This window comes from Podarcis pityusensis (genome assembly GCF_964106645.2).
Source record: "Podarcis pityusensis genome assembly, chromosome: 1".
Classification (NCBI taxonomy): domain Eukaryota; kingdom Metazoa; phylum Chordata; class Lepidosauria; order Squamata; family Lacertidae; genus Podarcis; species Podarcis pityusensis.
In genome coordinates, this window is record NC_138028.1 from 122,945,468 (window position 1) to 122,965,334 (window position 19,867).

A 19,867-nucleotide genomic window follows, 5' to 3' on the forward strand; every position below is an offset into this window, starting at 1 on the left:
AGGGATGCTTTGCTGACTTCAGGTTGCAAGTTATATAAACTGTGTCTGCTAAGTAAGGTTTTGTCAGGTAATAAAGATGAATTATGGAGGGGGGCCACTAGGGGCGCATCAGAAGATGGCTGACAATAACATCTCTCCGACCCACACGAGGTAATTTGGAGGCTGTGATGGGAGTAAATAGCCTCCCTACCCCCCCAGGATTGTGGGGGGGGGGACTGCCCTTGCCTGCTGTGCCCTATACCACCCCCGAATTTGTGGGGATGGGGGCACTAGGCACAATGCCCTCCTGTGGGATTTTGGTGCTCCTGGACGCCGTCTCTGATCCGCGCCACTAGCTGCAAGAACTTCAAAAGAAACAATTTGGATTAAGCGAATGCACATATTTCAAGGAAGGAGGGGGAGTAAAGACTGCTAACAGAAGAGATCTCTTGATAAAACAAGACGAGTCGGAGGAACAAGTATAAATCATGAGAAGATACGCCAAGACTCAGTATGGCAAAGGGACTGATGGGGGAGGGGGAAAAAAAACTTTCCTTTCTTTCCTTTATGTGATTAAACAAGAATCCCCCCCACACAAGTCAGAAATGTCGTTTTAAGGACTTAAGCTGTGGATTTAAGGCTGTGTGGAGATAAACTTTCGAACCAAAGCATGTTTTGAGAAGAGCGTGGAATGTATAAGGGCTTTGGAATGACGCAGTTAAAAGTGCCATCGCCATATTGGGAAGTTCTGTCGGAGGACTTAAGTCTGGGAGGAGAAATAGAGAAATAGAGCTGTTTTTATATTGTGGGTGAAACTCCTCAGAGGGACTTAAGAACGACAGTCCTGTAATTAAAGATGGAAAGAGCGATGTTATCTATGAAGGCGATGATATATGGAAACCATCTCGATTTGAGGATTGGAAGAACAGGAAAAATCACACAGGATTATTATTGGTGTTTATCGGCTTAAGGAGACTATCAGAAGAGATCATAAAGAAAAAAGAGAAAATATATGAACAAGATGTGATGTGGAAACAGCAATATAAGACTGGATAGAATTATGAACTTTGTTTGGACATTAAAGCAGCAGCAAGAAGATGATCAGAATCCCCCTTCGGATCTTGAAATATGGGTCCCCTCAACAAAATTTAAAATTCGGCTTTGTAATTTGGAATTTATGTGATGTGATTTGATTTGATTGGCCGGTTAATAAAAACTATTTAAAATAAAATAAAATAAAGATGAATTATGGAGACGCTGCAGGTTTTCATGGAGAGTTAACGGAAACTTGCCAGGAGTGAGTAATATTGTAAACATTCTGAACAACCAGTTCTGACACAACATATGGCTTTTATGGAATAATGATTCTTAAACTGACTCTCATGAATGCAAGCCAGACACAACATGAGTCTGCAATTCCTTCTGCTGATCTATCCTGAAGGGAGAAGGGTCTCTGGTAGTTGCACCCCTGTGCAGAACAATGGTTTTTTGGGGATGTTATCATGCTAAAAATATATACAATGTAATGCTCTTGATGTGCATGCTATGTGGGTTTGGTTGAAGTAACATTCAAGTTCATCGGTTTTCTTTTTAACAAACATTTGGGCGATACTGCCTCTGAACTGGCAAACCGTGGTTACTAAGATAGGAACAAACTAGGATCTGGAAGTGCACTATGAACTTGGTTTGAAATCCTGATTTGTTTCGAACCTGTTGTAACAGGAAACCATGGTTAATTAATCAAAAAAGTCTTTCATTACAGTGCAACAAGAAAGTCCTGATTAATAAGCAGAGATAAGTTACATCCAAATGAGGCCAAATCCTCAAGGTCAGGTAGTGAAATTTATTGGTTGTAGGGTTGGGACAGACAGAAGGAAGTACTTCTCCACTCAATGAGTAACTTGCTGAATTCACTGGCAGAAAATAGATGTGGTGGACAGTAGTTTAAATAGCTTTTAAATAAGGACAGAAGTTAAGAAGATTAAGAACAGCCCTGCTGAATCATTTAGTCCAGTATTCCATTCTCACGGTGGCTAACCAGATGCCTATGGCAAGTTCATAAGCAGGACATGAGTGCAATAGTTCTGTTATGGAAGATAGAGCTATGAATTAAGCATGCATTAACAGCTAGAAGTGGAACCTCCATGTTCACAGGCTCTGTACCTCAGCTGCTGGAGACATCAAAAAAATCATCCCCACCAGGCAATGCTTGTAAGCATCCCAAGGGCTTCTTTTGCTGCTGCGCTACCCTGTAGACCACCTGATTTGCCTGGCAGCAATTTTGTTTTATTTTATTTATTTTGCCATGGGGCTGCCTGGCCTGGTAACAGGGCAGCAAAAAAATAAAAAACAAGGCGCCTAGATATTTTGTTTTGGCACCCACAACCTAGGCCCCAGGAGCCATATAGCTCCTAGCACTCCTATCCCAGTTTCTAACACTGCCCAAAGGTATCTTGCTGGCCATTATTGCCAACAGGGTGACAGGCTAGATCATGGGTAGGCAAACTAAGGCCCAGGGGCCGGATCCAGCCCAAGCGCCTTCTAAATACAGCCTGCAGATGGTCTGGGAATCAGTGTGTTTTTACATGAGTAGAATGTGTTCTTTTATTTAAAATGCATCTCTGGGTTATTTGTGGGGCATAGGAATTCGTCGTCCCCCCATATAGTCCGGCCCCCCACCAGGTCTGAGGGACAGTGGACCGGCCCCCTGCTGAAAAAGTTTGCTGACCCCTGAGCTAGAGTCTAGACAGACCTTTAGTCTTATGCAGAGAACGTATATTATGGGGGTGCAGAGGATTGAGTGACAACTACATTATATCCTCCATGCAGAAAGAACATGAAGTGTGATTACAGTGACTCTGCAAACCTGTTTCACTCAAATTAAATCAGTCTTATAGCACCACTCTCATTTGAAGGGGTCCAGTCCCTACTGCTGGCATGATCTGCACATTTAAGGAATCCAAGCCACCAGAGCAGCTTCTCTTTATAGGTAGCCCCTGCTTCAGAAGAACAGATTGCATGCTGTCTTCCAGCTGTGGGTATAAATCACAACCACCAACATTTCTAATATGCCCTGCACTGTTATTTTTACATACTCCCCATCTCAAAGTCCACAGTACTGTATTCCTTTTCCCAGTTCATCTACATCTGATTTTGCTGTATTAAAGGGGTCCTCCATTCTAATTTCCCTGTAAGAAACAGACCAAGAAACTATTTAGTTAACAGCCCAGTACTTGATTGTTTAAAGTGGTTTCCAAACTGAAAAAAGAACAAACCAATATACAATAGTACCTTCATTTCCGAACGGTTCTGGGAGTCGAACAGACTCCTGGAACGGATTGCGTTTGACAACCAAGGTGCCACTGTATTACTAAATGAGCTGTTATCATCAATCATATTAGGGCAGAGATGAGACTGGATAATGGTGTCTTCCCAAGAAAGATGGGGGTGCATTTGTTCTTCTTTTAAAAACAATGCCTTTTCTGACTCTATCAATGTCTAGACCTGGTTACTGAAGCAAATGCACTTCCTAAAAGTCTCTCAACACACATTTAAGCACATTAAGACTCTTATAAGAAGCAGAGTCAGACCCATGAAAACACCATCACAAAACCAGCTCGGGTACAAGGGGCCAATTTAATGGCAATGACATTCCAGAACCTCCCTTCTTGACCTCAAATCAGATTATATCCTTGCTAAACAGAAGCAGCTTAGAAGTTTCTTGGTCGGTTCCTTACTGTAAAAGCAGAGAAAGGAGAAAAGGGAACTTGGGAAGCAAGTCTCACTGACCTCAGCGGTATTTGCTTGCAAGTAAACCTCTGCATGAGATGCGAGCGTAAATGCAACAGCATTCCTCATAACACGAAAGGTTCTGTTCCAATACGCTTTCGCTAAAACAGCAAAGCCTGAACTCGTGCCAACCTCTTTTGTGTTTACAGGTTAAAGTAGTACATGGAAAGCTGAAGCTGCGCTGAAAACAACACAAGATCAGGAGCTCTTTGTGAGCTTCTCTCTCTCTTTTACAGGAGGGTCATCAACTCTGAAAGCCTCACAGTTGCTGTTCCACAAGAGGAATATAGGTCAGGACCCAAAGAACTGTTGGAGCTAATTCTATAAGCTTAAGAGGACTAGGTTTCCCCGCATCAAATATGTTGGGGGGGGGGGGGGAGATGTTGCATGGCAAGGTGGCTGGAGAATTTCCAAAGACGTTTGTCATTTATCTTCTCAAGATGAGGAAGTCCCATTAATGAGTCAGCTCCAATTACTAAAGTTTCTGTTTACACATTCAACATGTCTTATTCATTCATTTATACAGGGAATGTTATGTCATAACCAGCTGGGATAAAATAACCTTTTTTTTTTTTACTTTGTCTTGCAGGAACTAACTGTTCCTGGGGATCTGACCTGACTATACGACCCTTGTTTTGGTGACTGCATTAGGCTGTATTTTCCATAGAATCATAGAATGGTGTAAGGGACCACGAGGGTAATCTAGTCAAACCCCCTGCAATGCAGGAATCTTTTGTCCAGTGTGGGACTTGAACCCACAGTCTACTGACTGAACTATCCCTGGAATGATGTTGGATTGCTAATTTTAATAATATGGCGTTCTCTATTCTATTTTATGTGAACTGCCTTGGGTGGAATTTTATTCTTGAAAGGCAGTATAGAAATTATTTTACTCAAAGAATAATAATTAACTAAATAATGAACCCAATACAAACTGCCAGCTGAAATAGAAGAGCATATTTTAAACTGGTCAACATTTTAAACAGTAAAAAAACAACAACACTTTAGTTTGGTTAATGCTGCTAATTAGCTTCAAACTTTTAAGATTTAGAAGAAATGATGGTTTGACTGGAATCAAAAGATAATGGGTAGAGATTACAGAACAGCCCGTAATAATGAATTCAGAAGATTTGACCAGAGCAAAAATAAAAGATTTGATGTATTTTGGTATTAATATGAGAGTGCTCTGAAGATTTATAATGCATACAAAAACCTGGATGGATGTTGCAAACTAGAGTGGATAAAAAATGATGCACTTTTAAAAGCTAAAATTGGGAGTTTTAAAGAGCTGTTCCATTATATGTTGCATTTTAACAATGGTGTGAATCCTGGTTTTGTATAAACATGTTAAATTCTACAATTCTCTCATAAAACTGAACTCATGAATCTCAATCAAACACACTGGGATGGACACAGATTTGTCTGTTCAGGAGAGGAAGGCCGCTTTGCGTGCAGAAATGGCATTTTCTGACAGTGCAAAAAAAGAAAAGAAAGTAAGGCAAAGGTTTTCAACCTTTTTGGGGTCCACGGTTCCCTTGACCAACTACCTTTTTTCTGCAGCACCCCTGCGGGACTCAGCTCGGTTATCCCACCCCTTGCCTGCAAAGCTGGAAGCCCCTCACCTCTTTTCAAACACCCTCCCCTTGTGGAGTATTCCCTCAACCTCCTCTTCTCCCCTCTCCTTGGGAGTCCTCTGGGCAGCCGCAGCTGCCGCCCCTGGTCTCTGAGCTGCCCCTCTGCCCCCAAGAGAGGCGCCAAAGAGACACTGACCCACAGGGGCCTGGGAAGCACCCCCTGGCCAGCCCCAGAGGCACCATTCGCCTGGGGAGCTTGTAGCCAGGGCTGCTACAACAAACAGCTGTGCAAGCCTTTGGGAGGCAGAGACGTTAGAGGGCATCAGAGGAGGAGGGAAGGAAAGAGGGACAGAGGCCAGTGTTGCCTGCAGCACCCGGACCATCACTGAAGGCACTCCAGGGTGCCATGGCACACTGGTTGAAAACTGCAAGGCAGTCACGTAAATAAGCTCACAAACCCACTCAATGAAAGCCTAATTCTCCATGCAAACAAAAAACAGTATCTGACCTTCAAGTGCATGAAATTATAGGCAGATACAAAAAGTCTCTAAGTGGATGCAATGGTGTAGTGAAAAAGGCATTTGGGATGCACAACCAGAGATATCGATTGTGTTGCTAGATAGTATAATTCCTGCATTTGGTTGCAAACCAACTTGCTTTAATTGTCATAGCAACAGAACAGTATGCGCTTTTGCTCCAGAAATGCATGGACTACACTACGGGAAACTTGTTATAAACGTTATTCCCACTATCCCCACCTGCTGATTTAAGGCTGTAATCCTGTACCCACTTACCTGGGAGTAAGCCCAGTGAACTTAGTGGGACTTAGTAGACATATATAGTATTGTAATCCGTATAATCTTAACTCTATCTACCCTGTCTTAAACTTATACAAATATATTTTAAAATTGTTGTATTACAGAGGATGGCCTTTTTTATAAGTAGCAGTGTCTCTTGAAACCCAATACATTTTGTAAATCTGCATTCTTGTGTATGGATTTGAAAACTTTATTAGATCAAAGATAAATTATACATTGTTATGTGTTACTCCATCTCTATGTCTACATTTTAAAACTCCTTTTAAAACTGGTAGTAGTGAGCAGATAAAGTAGTAAAACAGAAACAAACAAAAACAGAAATAAACAGAGCAAATCCTGTTTTCACTTCCCAATTGAATTATTTTAATATAATTTAAAAGGATATTTCTATTAACACATTCTGTATTTACCGCATTCTGATCACATCCATTACCTAATTAGACTATTACAACTTTTAAATAAGAAAAACCACATTTCTGTGTATTAGCATTACATGTACCACAATATTATCCTCTTGAAAAAGCAACATGTTTACGTCTGTCCATAAGTAAACTAAATACAGTTTAGTTTCGTTACATTTTGAAATGTTTTACTCACGGTTTTTCGCAAAAAGTTCTAACTCGAATTCTGCACAGAATATGCAGCCGTTTGAATAAATCAATGCACTTATCTATCCTTTCCCCTCAACTCATCCCACTAAGAGCATTTGTCCACTTTAATTCTTAACAATGCGAACCCCTTCACAAATTCTTCTCAGTATTATTCAAACATATCATGTGCTTGGAGAAGGGTTTTTTGCCTGAAGTCACCACACACAAACCAATGAACTCATGTAACTTCACACTTCTATGATTAAAGAGTATAATTCACTGAACATGTATTTTATACGACTGGCCGGATTCAACTAAACTGTTGCCCTAGCGGAAGTCAACTATCAACTTAGTATAATGCTGTATCCCACCCAGTAAGTTATGGGCATTAATGTTCCACAATCAGGGTTAGAAACTCTTGCTATATAAGCGAATCGCCAAATGGCACCTTACCCTAGGTCACCACATTGGTATGTCTAGGCTAGGGCTGGGTGATATATTGATGTATCATCCAAAACTGCTTTGAAATCCATATTGTGATATCTGTCTCATAACTTTTGACCTGGCAATATATTGCAAAATGAACCATGGAAAGAGAAGAAGGGAAGTCACAGACATCTTAAGGATGCAAAATGAGTATCTTAAATTGTAAAACAGAAACCTTAATACCAATTGTATACAAAAAAGAGAGAATCAAGCCCTCTCTTATCTACACAGCCCAGCCCTAGGTCCCATGTCTCAGTTACACTGAAATCAGTGTTCAAATGCCAGGTGCATTTTGCACCTAGCTATTGGCCAAGTGAAGATGCCTGGGGACCAGGATGGGGCCTGACATCTCCACCATCTGGTTGGCTGGCACACAACAGCATTTATTTATTCATTTGCTGCCTTGCTATGGCGCAAGTCAGATTTTACTTAGAGCTGACAATATACACAATTCATTTTCAGCTTTGTAATTTGTTGGTTTTTTTAAGTGCCTAAACATTCTGTTAGTGCGTCTGAAACCTGGGTTTAAGGAGCCATATGGCAAAGGTAGCTTTTATATCTCGGTTTCTAACACTGACTGAAATGTAACCAAAATGGCATATATAAGGCTGTGTCCTGTGCCCCATTCCTGTTCCAAGATTAACAAAGTCAAAGCATCATATCCACTGCAGAATCGAGATTTTAAAAATCCAAAGTTAGGATCAAGTATATTTCCTAGTTAATAATGCTATATATGGGAGTCGAATATACTCTGATTTATCTTAAATGAAAAAAGGACAGGATAACTTTGGGGCCAATTTTTTCCTTCTTTGATTCAAGCCAACCGCCTTATAAGATACGTTTAAATTACACATTTCAATGAGAAACTGGCATAGCATCCCACAAATTCTTAAAAGACGTTGGAATGTGTAATTACCTAAAATACTGCTTAATACAGGACAATTATGGTCCTGAATGCCTTAGCTTGCTGCATTCCACCTCTTCGCGCTAAGATCCAAAATACAAAGTTGAATATTTGATGTATGACATAGCAGAAAACGAGATAAAAATTATGAATGTTCACTTACATCCCCATAATTGCATCCAGGGAGGCAAGACTTTATGTTTTATAGCTTGTCTTTGCCTGAAGATAGCGTAAGTGGATATACTTCGCCCCCAAAAGCTGTATGCTTAGAAGTAGCGAGATGAGCTTCATGGCTGAGTGCTCATTTCCCCCATCTCCAGAGCTAATACCACCCAGGATTTCATTGCAAGTTCTGGATATCCTCTGGGATTTTCAGTATGTGAGATTTAATAACTTCATGCAGAATTTGAATTTTCTAGGGAGCCCAAGCTTGTTAATATTTAGCAATTATGGGGAAGTTTGCAATTACAGAAATATATACTGGGCACCTGCTCGTCCTTTCTAATCTCCTATTTTCACCATCCTACTAACATTACTTTATCCTCACCTTCCTTCCTCTTCAAGTCAATAATCTTTCAAAATAATTTTTAAACATTCAATTTTCATAAACAAATTTTTATGTTTAATGCAGCTTGACTAAAAATCTGAATACAAGTATGTTAAAAATAAACTTGGTAGGTTTTCTAGATGGCTACTGTTTATAAAGATGTGTCTTTAAAACAGCCTACCGCAACCTGGTATCTACCAGATTATGATGGACTACAAATCCCATCATCCCTGACTATTGGTCATGCTGGCAGGGCTGATGGGAGTTGTGATCCAACAACATCTAGGCCAGCGCCGGATCTTAAAACAATGGCCACACGCACATGTAGTGTAGTAGCAGATAACAGTAGCAGATAACAGCAACATATACTTGTTTCTATAGGAGCATATTCAATAATAGACAAGGCATCTGTATTTCAGAGACGTCGGCTGCGAGCCCAAGGTATTTTTGCCATAGCCTTTGCCAGCCCTGTTCCAAGCAGGGCTTGCTTGTGTGAACTAACAAACTACTTGGAAAACACACATACACAAAACCTTATAAAAGCATGTCATTGATTTGTGCGTGCCACTGGCATCTGCTACTAGGAATCTCGGGACAGCGGAGATTCCCAAGCACTCCTTAAATAGATGTGATCACAACCACCATATTCAGTGCTGAAGGGCATCAACAGTCTCGAGGCTTTTAAAAGATGATAGTATTTGCATTAGAAGGGCTCGGCTTCTAAGAAGAAAAACCAATGTGAGTTTTCAGGAAATGGGATGATACTCAAATACAGTGGTACCTCGGGTTACATATGCTTCAGGTTACAGACTCCGCTAACCCAGAAATATTACCTCGGGTTAAGAACTTTGCTTCAGGATGAGAACAGAAATTGTGCAGCAGCAGCGCAGCAGGCCCTATTAGCTAAAGTGGTGCTTGAGGTTAAGAACAGTTTCAGGTTAAGAACAGACCTCCGGAACGAATTAAGTTCTTAACCCGAGGTACCACTGTACCATTAAATATGTATTCTAAAGGCTCATCATTTCAGTTTCTTCCAATTCAATTGCACATTTATAGCAACTAAAGCTGAGCCCGCCTCAATTCCATTTAAAAAAAAAAATACAGACAGAAGGTAGCATATCATTTTGCTTGCACGTTTAGTATGGGTACAGACATAACGTAGCAGGAATGTCAGCAGACATAACAAAGAGACACAACTGTGTTAAAATTAGACTGACATCAGCAACCTAAGGCTGAAATCCTATGCACTCAGCTGGGAGTTGAGTCTCACTGAACTCAGTGGGTATTCCCTTACAGGTAGACATTAAGGAACTGCAGTAAGCCAGATTGGTGGGGCAAAACAACTTATTAACTAATTTAATTATTCACATGTCATAAATTCTTGCTTAGCTTAAGATGCATTACGACTGACTGAAACATGCATGCACATCACTCCAATTCAAGCTGAACATCCTGCCACTGAATAGCACTGTGCTTAAGGCAAGCAGATGTTAAAGAACAATGGCTATTTCATACAAGCGAGTCATTGCTCCACATCAGAAGTCCTATTATCCATCATACATACATGAATTTCATCTAGATGTCTGATCATTTCCAAATCGACATCATGTTTCTGTCCTCACACACTAGCTGCATTAGAGTACCTGTGGTAAATCATAATGAATAGGTTTTCAATTCCTGATCATTCCTGCTTCCTTCCTGTTAGCACTGGAGAAAAACCAACCATGATATCCCAACTTAAGTGTTATGCTTGAACCAGAGCGAATTATAATTTGTTTCACTCAAAACAAGCCATGATCTGTAGTTAAGTTCTTTTGGCTTAACTCATTGTGGCTTTTTTTTTTTTTTTTAAAGTGGTGGTAGTGAAATAAACCACAATTCCTGATGCTAAAACAAGAAACGTTGTCCCCACCCCCCCAGCACTAGTGGGAGGAGTGAAACAAGTGGGGGTGCAGAGAGTGTATGTCCATGTCTTGCTTTTTTCTTTTTGTTAGCTTTTTTTATTATAAATAAATTTGGAAACAAGATACATAAGATAAAATGGGATCAAGTCATCCCTGGGCTCCTTTGGGAAGAAGGGCAGGATGAAAACCTAATAAATAAAACAATAATCCCCATCAGCTCTGTTTTCTTTTTGTTAATGATTCATTACAATGTTAAAACAAACATAAGGTGAAATCCAAGTTGTACTCAGAAGTCCATCGATTTAAATGGGTCTACTTGGAGTATGGTCTAGTTGAATATCAAATAGAAACTTTATCCTTCCAAACATGTTTATAAAAGTTGTTATTTTATGCATCATGGTTTAATTTCAAAAAATCATCAGAGCTCCAAAGGGCTTTGGTTCAAATGCTCTGAAATAGCTCATTAACCTTTGAAAGCTGAATGAAGTTGCACTGTATTAACAGACCAATGCTTTTCCATTTATTTTGTGCTCCAGACATGGGCATGGGGTCAGGAATCTGAAATCAGAACTGTATACAAATTATTTTTTTTGGTAGAATCAACCATTGCGTGTGCACGCGCACACCCACACCTTCCGAGTCTATTTTTGCAACTGCAGGATCAGAACACTTTTTCATCTGTACAGCTGTATGAATTGGCTTTGAACCTCGGAGTGCAGTATTTTCAAATTTTCATGTAGAAGCAGCTTGACTTTGACAATTTTTTTTCTTACATATTTTAATTTGCTTTAATACACTGTCTATGCACACTGTAATTAGATTCCTGCTTTCAGGCAAAATTGGGGAAATCAAGTTAATTTTCTGTTCAATAAATGTTGTGGGAAGGCTGAGTTGCAATATTCCAATCTTTATGGAATCATACTCCATAGAAATCAACAAGCAGTTCCAAAGACAGTGGTACCTCGGGTTAAGTACTTAATTCGTTCCGGAGGTCTGTTCTTAACCTGAAACTGTTCTTAACCTGAAGCACCACTTTAGCTAATGGGGCCTCCTGCTGCTGCCGTGCCGCTGGAGCACGATTTCTGTTCTCATCCTGAAGCAAAGTTCTTAACCCGAGGTACTATTTCTGGGTTAGCGGAGTCTGTAACCTGAAGCATATGTAACCCGAGGTACCACTGTAACTGACTTAAGACATAGCTGTAATGTAGGCCCGTGACACAGCCATTTACTTATGTACAGTGGCTGGAATCCAAAGTTCTATGCATATGCCCAACAGCTTTCATGAATGTACCACATTCTCCGAATTTCTCATTATAATTGCAGGTCCTTGTGTTTGATTTTAAAGTGTTTTAGGATGTCCTTTGATTTTATGAGGATTGCAAGTGCTGTGGAAGAAGGGGCCCAGGTTCTCCAGAATGCAGATATAACCCAGACCCATCGTATTTGGATCTCAGGCCCACCCCTTTTTAATCCATATGACTGCTTTGTTGCCATAATAAGAGCACCATTATTTTTTATGAACATCATCAATGTACATGGTGCTTTACAGCTCCATAAACAAAGAGGTCCTGTGCCATCTAGGCAGAAGTTTCTGCATTATAAATGAAGACTTGCTGATTATCTAAATCAGTAGCCACGAAACTTGCTATTAGGAACAGTACAAATAAATGGTTAATTTCGCCCACTTTGGTTTTAGGATTAACAAATCTGAAACACAGAATGGTATGGATCCTTAGAACTGTGGTTAGCATTTTACATAAAGCATTTCCCCATCTTTAATATACTTTTCCGATATATGCAGACACTGGGTAGCTTCCAGAACAGTTTATTAAGCACTCATCCTGACTTTTTTTGCAGGGAGGTTACATGACATTGTGTCAAATGTTATTCCCCACTTCCAGCATATTTCCCCATCACTTTCCTTATCACAACAAGTCCACTTTTTAAGTACTAGGTTTGTTGCTCAAGAGCTTCAAATTCAACTTTTATTGTACAACCAGAACCTGCTGGTATGGGACTGAATCCCAGCTGAAAATAGTAAGCCTGTAAGTGCCTCAGATAGCTGTTCTATAACCTGGCTTGCGATTCAATACTTACCTTCTCACCTAGTAAGAGTAATAATGGTCTGCGGTTCAGTACCAAAGTAGCAAGCAACCTGAACCTAAGCTTTCCCTACATCTCAGGAGTGAGGCCATTTGGCCCATGAGGCCATTTCCCAAAACCATGACCACCTGTCCACACCTGATGTCTTATGTGACTGTTAGGTATAAAGGGCAGGTAGGGATGTGGCCATCAGTGCATAATTGGGAGCCTCAAAATATATTCACCAGCTGAGCCCTGGGTACAGGAGGCAGTCAAGTGATTGGCAGTTAGAGTGAGTTTCCCAGGAGCAACACTGCAGCACAGCTTATCCCAGCAGAAAGCAGAGCTTCAAAGCAACACTTTTCAGCAGACTGGTGGTTAACTTCAAGCCCAGCAAAAATTGGCCACCTGATGACATAGCAATCAGCAGGATGACACACTCCATCCGCCATTCAAAATGGCCCACTGTGGCTGGTAGGTAGCGGGCTCTAGGAACTGGTTCACTGGTTCAGTTCCACACCCGTACTATAACTTATGCAAGAAGAACCTGAACTATGTGTACATTTCTCTAGATCATTTTTCTAGTGGCAAAGAGCCAGGAACCCTTTGTGGATTAGAAGCTTGGCCAAAGTACACTCATTATCAGTACTGCATATGTGTTCTGGGTCCTCATCTTTTAGCCATAATAGTCAGGACAACGTGCTCTGAGGCAGAGGGAACAAACCAAGTGCTCAACACCTTATCAGTGAGAAAGGCAATGGTAGGAATGAAGGGCAAGGAGGTTAGGCAAGAAGGGCAGGAAATGGGCAACTATTGCCAAACTCCCTAAAAATAGAAGTCTACAAAATGTGCAAAGCTGCTTTGGGAGATGTATGTGCCCTCCTGCACCATGAAAAATCAATATGCAGTACAGAGGTGTATGCAAATTTCCCGAGCCAGTTCAACCTATTCTTTCATGTCCAGCGTAGTAACACTGTCTGTCCAAAGACCTACATCATAAAATGTCAAGATTAAACTCAGTACACAGAGGCACAATTAAACTTTTTATTTGGGAAAAACAATTATGAAAAAAGAAGGAACAGAAGATGCCCAGATGGTAGAACACTGCCTACAAATCACATTTGTTTGTTAATGTGCTTTTATTAAACAAACAGCTTGCTGAAGCTGTTACAGAAATCTCTTTAGTACAATGTTATGCAGCCTGCTCCTACTCAGGGTTACCTAGAAGTAACTCACTGTGTTCAATGACAGGGCGATTTAGGATGCAATCCTACACTTATCTGGAAAAGGCCCAATTAGCCAACAATCTAATGAAAACTTACATTAAGATTTACTTCTAAGAACTCACAGGATCAGGCAGTGTATACTTTGGGATTAGAACAGTTTGTACTAGCACCTTAACTTCCACTTCACATTCCCTCCCCCTCCAAATCAATATTCATTAGTACATCAAATATTACTTGTCTAGTAAGATTTATGCTACAATCCACCTACAATCTAGAATACGTAATCTGTAGCTCAATTCTGAAAACCAAGTCTGGACTAATTTCTAAAAAGGCCTAGTTACAGAAGGCAGAAAGCAACCTATTAAAAACTCTTCCTGACCCTGACTGGTACATTTAACAAATCATAGAGGATATTTTGTCCTTTTTTGCTGCCAAGTGCAATATTAGCAGCATCAAACGGAGCCAGCATTGCAGGACTTGACAAAGACACCCCACTTAATACTTTTTTAAAGATCTACTTAAATTTCTTCCCTATATTAATAGTTCAAAATCACACACATACAAGCAGCTGCTGTACTGACTAGGGGAGTTTTGTTTTTAACAGCACATGTTGGTATACACAATCAATTGTATTGTATTGTCACTTTTTAGAAAAGTGCCACCGTTGGTATGCCACTTTTGTTAAGTTTATTAAAAAGATGTCAGCTGCATCCCTGAACACCACAGTCCTGTTATGTCATTGCAATATTTTGCTCTACCAAAACAAGCCACAGCCTACCTTCCATCTGCAGCAACTTGATCACAGATGCCACAATTCACGCAAGGAGAAGCAGCTACCCTTGCTGGGATTGGGAACAAACATGCACTCAAATGAAGTTAGCCTATTTGCACTGCATTATTTGAATCAGGATTCTTGTGCAACTAACCACACGTTAAACACACTACTAGAGCGGGACTGGAACCAGTTGTCCTTTTTAGCACTAGTCTTTTCATCACATCCAGGTTAGGGCACCATATTTTGTGGTTTTATATTTTGTTCTGTGAACCGCCCTGAGACCTCCAGGTGTAGGGCAGTATATAAATTCAAATAATAATAAAAACTACTGAGGCTCATTTTCTACCACCAAGTTCTTTCTTCCCAATCAGTGCTGTTGTGGTTTAGCAACACCCTTATGGCGATTTATTTCAGTGTGGTTTTGTTAAGACTTTTTTTGAAAGAAAAACTGGGGCGCAAGACATGCAACAACTTCATGGGATGGGAAAGCAAGCCATTGCCCTTGAAATCTGGTAAAGACAAATTCTTGGGGGTTTGTTGCATTTCCCAACTTCGTTGGGTCCACCGATTCCCGATTGGTCAGGTCAAGCAAGAGACCACAGCCAGAAGCAAAACAGCAGCTTGATCGTTTATTGAGAAGGGTTCAAACCTCCACACCTCGGAGAAGAGAAACAAAGGGTGCACAAGGGGTTTTTTAAAGTTCCCGCACCTTTAACATTTCGCATGGCAGGCATCCCAACACCAAAGATACTGTCACACTAAGGTGCGAGGCGCATGCTGCAGAGAACCCAAACACAGCAACTTAGAAGACCTTCAGGGCAAAGAAACCATGGGCAGCCACAGTGGGTTGCTGTTTGTTTTTTCTTTTCCTTTTCCCCAGTGCTTTGCCAACCTTGCAGTGGGGTGGGCCAAAGAGATTACCGACCATGAGCCCCGAGAACAAAAGAGGGCGGCAGCAGCAGCAGCACCCGTGGGCCTTGCACCGTGCACCCACCACCAACACGTGGGCCAGGCCCGATCGCTTAAGCCCTGCAGCTGGAGCATGGGATGGAGAAAAGAGGGGCGGGCGCCGCCGCCGCCACGAGGCCCACCGATGCTGGCGGCGCCCTCTCCTCCCCGCCATCCCCTCCAAGGAAAGCAGGGGGAAGAGAAGGGCGAGCCGCCAACGCCGGTCTCGGAATCGGAGAACCACCGCCGCCTTGGGAGCAAGAGCCTTTTGTCTGCTTCGCCTTCTCCTCAGCCACACCTGAGGCGGCAGCTTACAAGAAGCAGCAGCAACAAAGAGGCCCAACGGGCGCTTCGTCTCTCTCCCCCCCCCCCCGCCATTGCGAGCCCCCCACCCCAACCCGCTTCACCTGAGGGGAAGGATGAGAAGGGGGTGGCGGGCTGTGTGGAAAAGAAACCCCCCCCCGGCCAACACAATCCCCTCACACGTTATCCTAGTTTCCTTCCGACGCCCACCAAGCCCCCTTAGCAACAGTGTTGGGGGGGGGGAGGCAGCGAGGCGACGGCGGGAAACGGCAAACCAACCCCGCCTCATTTTTCTCCTCAGGCTGGCGAGGGGCCTGCCCCGCCGCGCTGCGGATCCCAGCTACACCCCCCCGCTACTCTCGCCATGTCGCCGCCACCGCCGCCTCAGAGCCGGCCGGCCTTTATGGGGGAGGGAACGCGAACCAACGGGGTTTTTATAGCTACCTCAGCTCGAGTGTGCCGTGTGCATCTCCCTCTCTCCGCTCGGTACCAAAAACCGCCGGCGCGCGCGCGGGGTGCCGCCTCCTCCTCCCACTCCGCAGTGCTGCTGCTGCTGCTGCTCCTCCTGCGGGTGAGCTTGGCTTGGGCTTGCAAGCTTTTACTACTTTACTACTGCCGCCGCTGTGCTCTTACGGCCATTCACCAAAGCCTCTTACGCCGGGCGCGACCTCCCCGCGCTGCGCCGAAACCGGCTTTCTCCTCCTCCTCCTCCTCCTGCGCCCGCGCGCGCTACGCAATTTTCGCTGCCCGATGCGGCGCCGCAGTTTGCCCTACGCGAGCGGCGTAGCGGAGGAAAGGTTGCCGAGGCGCATGCGTGGTGGGGGCCAGCGGTTTCCTGGGCAGAGGGGAAGTGGGCGTGCGTGGGGCGGTGGGGAAATATATATATATTTGTTGTAGCTTCTGTCTTTCCTCGCTGCTTTTTTTGCAGGGCTTTTGGTGTGCAAATGAAGGTTGCCCCGCCCTCACGTGGCTCCCTGGGGAGAAGGCGTCGGGTTTTTGGAAGTTTAAGCCATTGCAGGGTGGAGCAGGAAAAAAGAGTGGGGAACTTGGTGCTTACCCAGGGCGGGAGAGGGAAGAGATTAAGGCCCGGGCCAACGAAGACCCTGTGGCCAAGATCCAGAGTTCTGCCCTTGGGAGTTAAATGACCTCCCATTTCTTTCTTCTCCCCGTCCCCGCATTTCTTTCACTCCCCAAAAAGAGCCAAAGACGCTTAAGCACATAGAAAAATTCAATATACTATCTATGCAAGCTCTGCCATTTTGCGAAGAGATTTCAAAAGGTTCACACCTTGGTTTAATGTGGAATAACGTGCACAACATTGTGCTTCCTTCGAAACCCTCCAAGGAAAAGAGGAACGTCCCATTTCATCATCAACATCGTTTTATTATTTATACCCCGCCCATCTGACTGGGTTGCTCCAGCCACTCTGAGCAGCTCCCAACATAAACAAACCAATAAAACATTAAACATTATATTAAAAAAAACCCCTTCCTTATACAGGGCTGCCTTGAGATGTCTTCTAAAGGTTGGCTTGGGGGCCACATAAGTCCATCTCCAACATTTCACAGGTGAAAATACAGATGTCTTAAGGAAAAGGGGGATGTTCTGGGATCAAATCAGAAACCAGCTTGGCTTCTGTGGGACACCTGGAGGGTCTGCCAGCAGCGCATAGAGAAATTCAAGATACAGTGGTGCCCCGCAAGACGAATGCCTCGCAAGACGGAAAACCCGCTAGACGAAAGGGTTTTCCGTTTTGGAGGTGCTTCGCAAAACGAATTTCCTATGTGCTTGCTTCGCAAGATGAAAATGTATTGCGAGTTCCTGCGGGGTTTTTTTCCTCCCCCCCCCCCTTTTTCCCAAGCCGCTAAACCGCTTATCAGCTGATGGCTAAGCCGCTTAACAGCTGATTCTAAGCCGCTTATCAGCTTATCGTTAAGCCGCTTATCAGCTGATCGTTAAGCCGCTTATCAGCTGATCCACTAAGCCCGCTAAGCCGCTAATACTGTAGCACTAATCCGCTAATGGGCTTGCTTCGCAAGAAGAAAAAACCCGCAAGACGAAGAGACTCGCGGAACGGATTCTTTTCGTCTTGCGAGGCACCACTGTACTGTGCAAGCTCTGCCACTCAGTGAAGAGATTTAAAAGAGTTATTGGGGCCCATCCACACCTCGTCTTAATGTGGAATAATATGCACCCCTTGTGCTTCCTTTAGTCCCCCACCCTCGTCCCCAGAAACAGCCTCTGTCCCAGACTTTTTCCCTGCTAAATCCAGAGTTCCCCCTAGCCTTGTAGAATCTAAAAAGGACATCCACTGTGCTTTAAAAGTGCTCCCACCAGCTTTATCTGTGGTGGTGGGTTCGTTGTTGATGTGGAGTTCAAAAAAAGCAAATGGTGCAAAATGAGGAGAATGGTAACTCCGGATTAGAATCGCATCTGAATATAACCTGCTGAGGTGTGGACTGCCAGGGGACAAATCGGTTACATAACATACGGATTTTGTGGGCAAGTCGAGATGGGCCCTTAAGTTTATTAAGGGGTGGGAATGCTCTTTGACACTCTTATGTCACATTCAGAAGAGCACTACCATTTATATTCCTGTTTAATATGTGGAGTAATATTACCACTAGCGGTTCTCTGTGTGCGATTATGTAAATAAAGAGAAATATAATTAGCAAAATGGGTGAGAATCCTGACTTTATCTGAAAGACTTGAGCAACTTCTGCCCCCTGCCCTATGGGGGTCTGTTCCCACCCTACCCGGTTTTCTTCTGCTCAAAGCAGGCAAGAAAGCGAGACGTTCACTGAGTCCTTAGTGGGCCTAAAATGTTGCTTATGGGTTGCTATTGGCATTAATTTTTAAAAGATCAATTCTGCAAGGCTGGAGATCCAGATACTCTGTCAGACTGAATCACGGACTGAGCATTCACAAATGTATGAATCAGCCTGACTGGAAAAAACTATTCATGCTCTGAACTATAAAAACATAGAAGCACAGTACGCATAAGATATATATAGGATGGGATTATGCTTATTCTGACAATTGACAGCACAGGTGGGCAACCTGCAGCCTGGTGGCCCTATGTGACCCCCGATCTCATTTTATGTAGGCCGCAACGACTCCTGAAGTTGCCCATGTTCTTTCATCCAAAAATCATTCATGCATAGAATTACCAACGGTAGAAGAATGGCAGATGAAGATGATGGAGTTTATGGAGCTGGCTGACCTCACCGGGAGAATCTGCGACCAGAAAGAAGAGGAACACCAAGAAGATTGGAAGAAATTTAAAGACTATTTGAATAAATATTGTAATATTAAAGATATGTAACCACTTGAAAGAAACAATTAGGCCTAGGATTAAAATGGAATTAAATTTATAAATAAGAAAATGTACGATAAGGAAAGTTACCACATTTTTCGCCTTATAGGACGCACTTTTTCCCCTCCAAAAATGACGGGGAAATGTGTGTGCGTCCTATGGGGCGAATGCAGGCTTTCGCTGAAGCCTGGAGAGCGAGGGGGGTCGGTGCACACCGACCCCTCTCGCTCTCCAGGCTTCAGGAAGCTATCCGCTAGCCGTGGGAGACGCAGCTCTCCCACGGCTAGCGGAGAGCTTGCCTGCACCCAGAAGCTTGGGGCGCGCTGAGCTCAGCACGCCCCAAGCTTCGGGCTTCGCGCAGCTCTCCCACGGCTTGCGGATAGCAGCCTGTTCTGGGGGCTGGGGTCGGGAGAAGCTCGGGCTTTCCCCGCCCCAGCCCCGCACCTGGGGGGGGGGGGAATAATTTTTTCCCTCTTTATTTCCCCCCCAAAAAACTAGGTGCGTCCTATGGGCCGGTGCGTCCTATGGGGCGAAAAATACGGTATGTAATATGATTAGGACTGTGATATGGTCTTTTGAAACACTGATATTGGAAACTGCTACATATAATTACTAAGAAATTCGGA

General features: G+C 43.2%; 1 protein-coding gene and 1 long non-coding RNA gene across 5 annotated transcripts in view; one reads left to right on the top strand and one right to left on the bottom strand.

The window, feature by feature from the left end:
• SLC39A10 (solute carrier family 39 member 10) overlaps nucleotides 1-16,506 on the bottom strand; it is a 47,353-nt gene extending 30,847 nt beyond the window's left edge. The window contains exon 1 of one of the 3 annotated variants that reach the window (XM_081023862.1): nucleotides 16,370-16,506. Coding sequence is in view for 2 of the 3 variants with exons in the window: in XM_081023860.1 (XP_080879986.1) it covers nucleotides 10,252-10,278 (27 nt within the window). In the remaining variant the exon portion in view is untranslated. Of the gene's footprint in view, nucleotides 1-10,251; nucleotides 10,304-16,369 lie in introns of those variants that run through there. The other 2 variants (XM_081023860.1, XM_081023861.1) reach the window with 2 other exon arrangements.
• The window catches only part of LOC308458746, an 88,601-nt gene continuing 85,165 nt past the window's right edge, over nucleotides 16,432-19,867 (top strand). The window contains exon 1 of one of the 2 annotated variants that reach the window (XR_013977636.1): nucleotides 16,432-16,496. This is a non-coding gene — a long non-coding RNA (uncharacterized lncRNA). The remainder of the gene's footprint in view (nucleotides 16,497-19,867) is intronic. The other variant, XR_013977637.1, reaches the window with a different exon arrangement.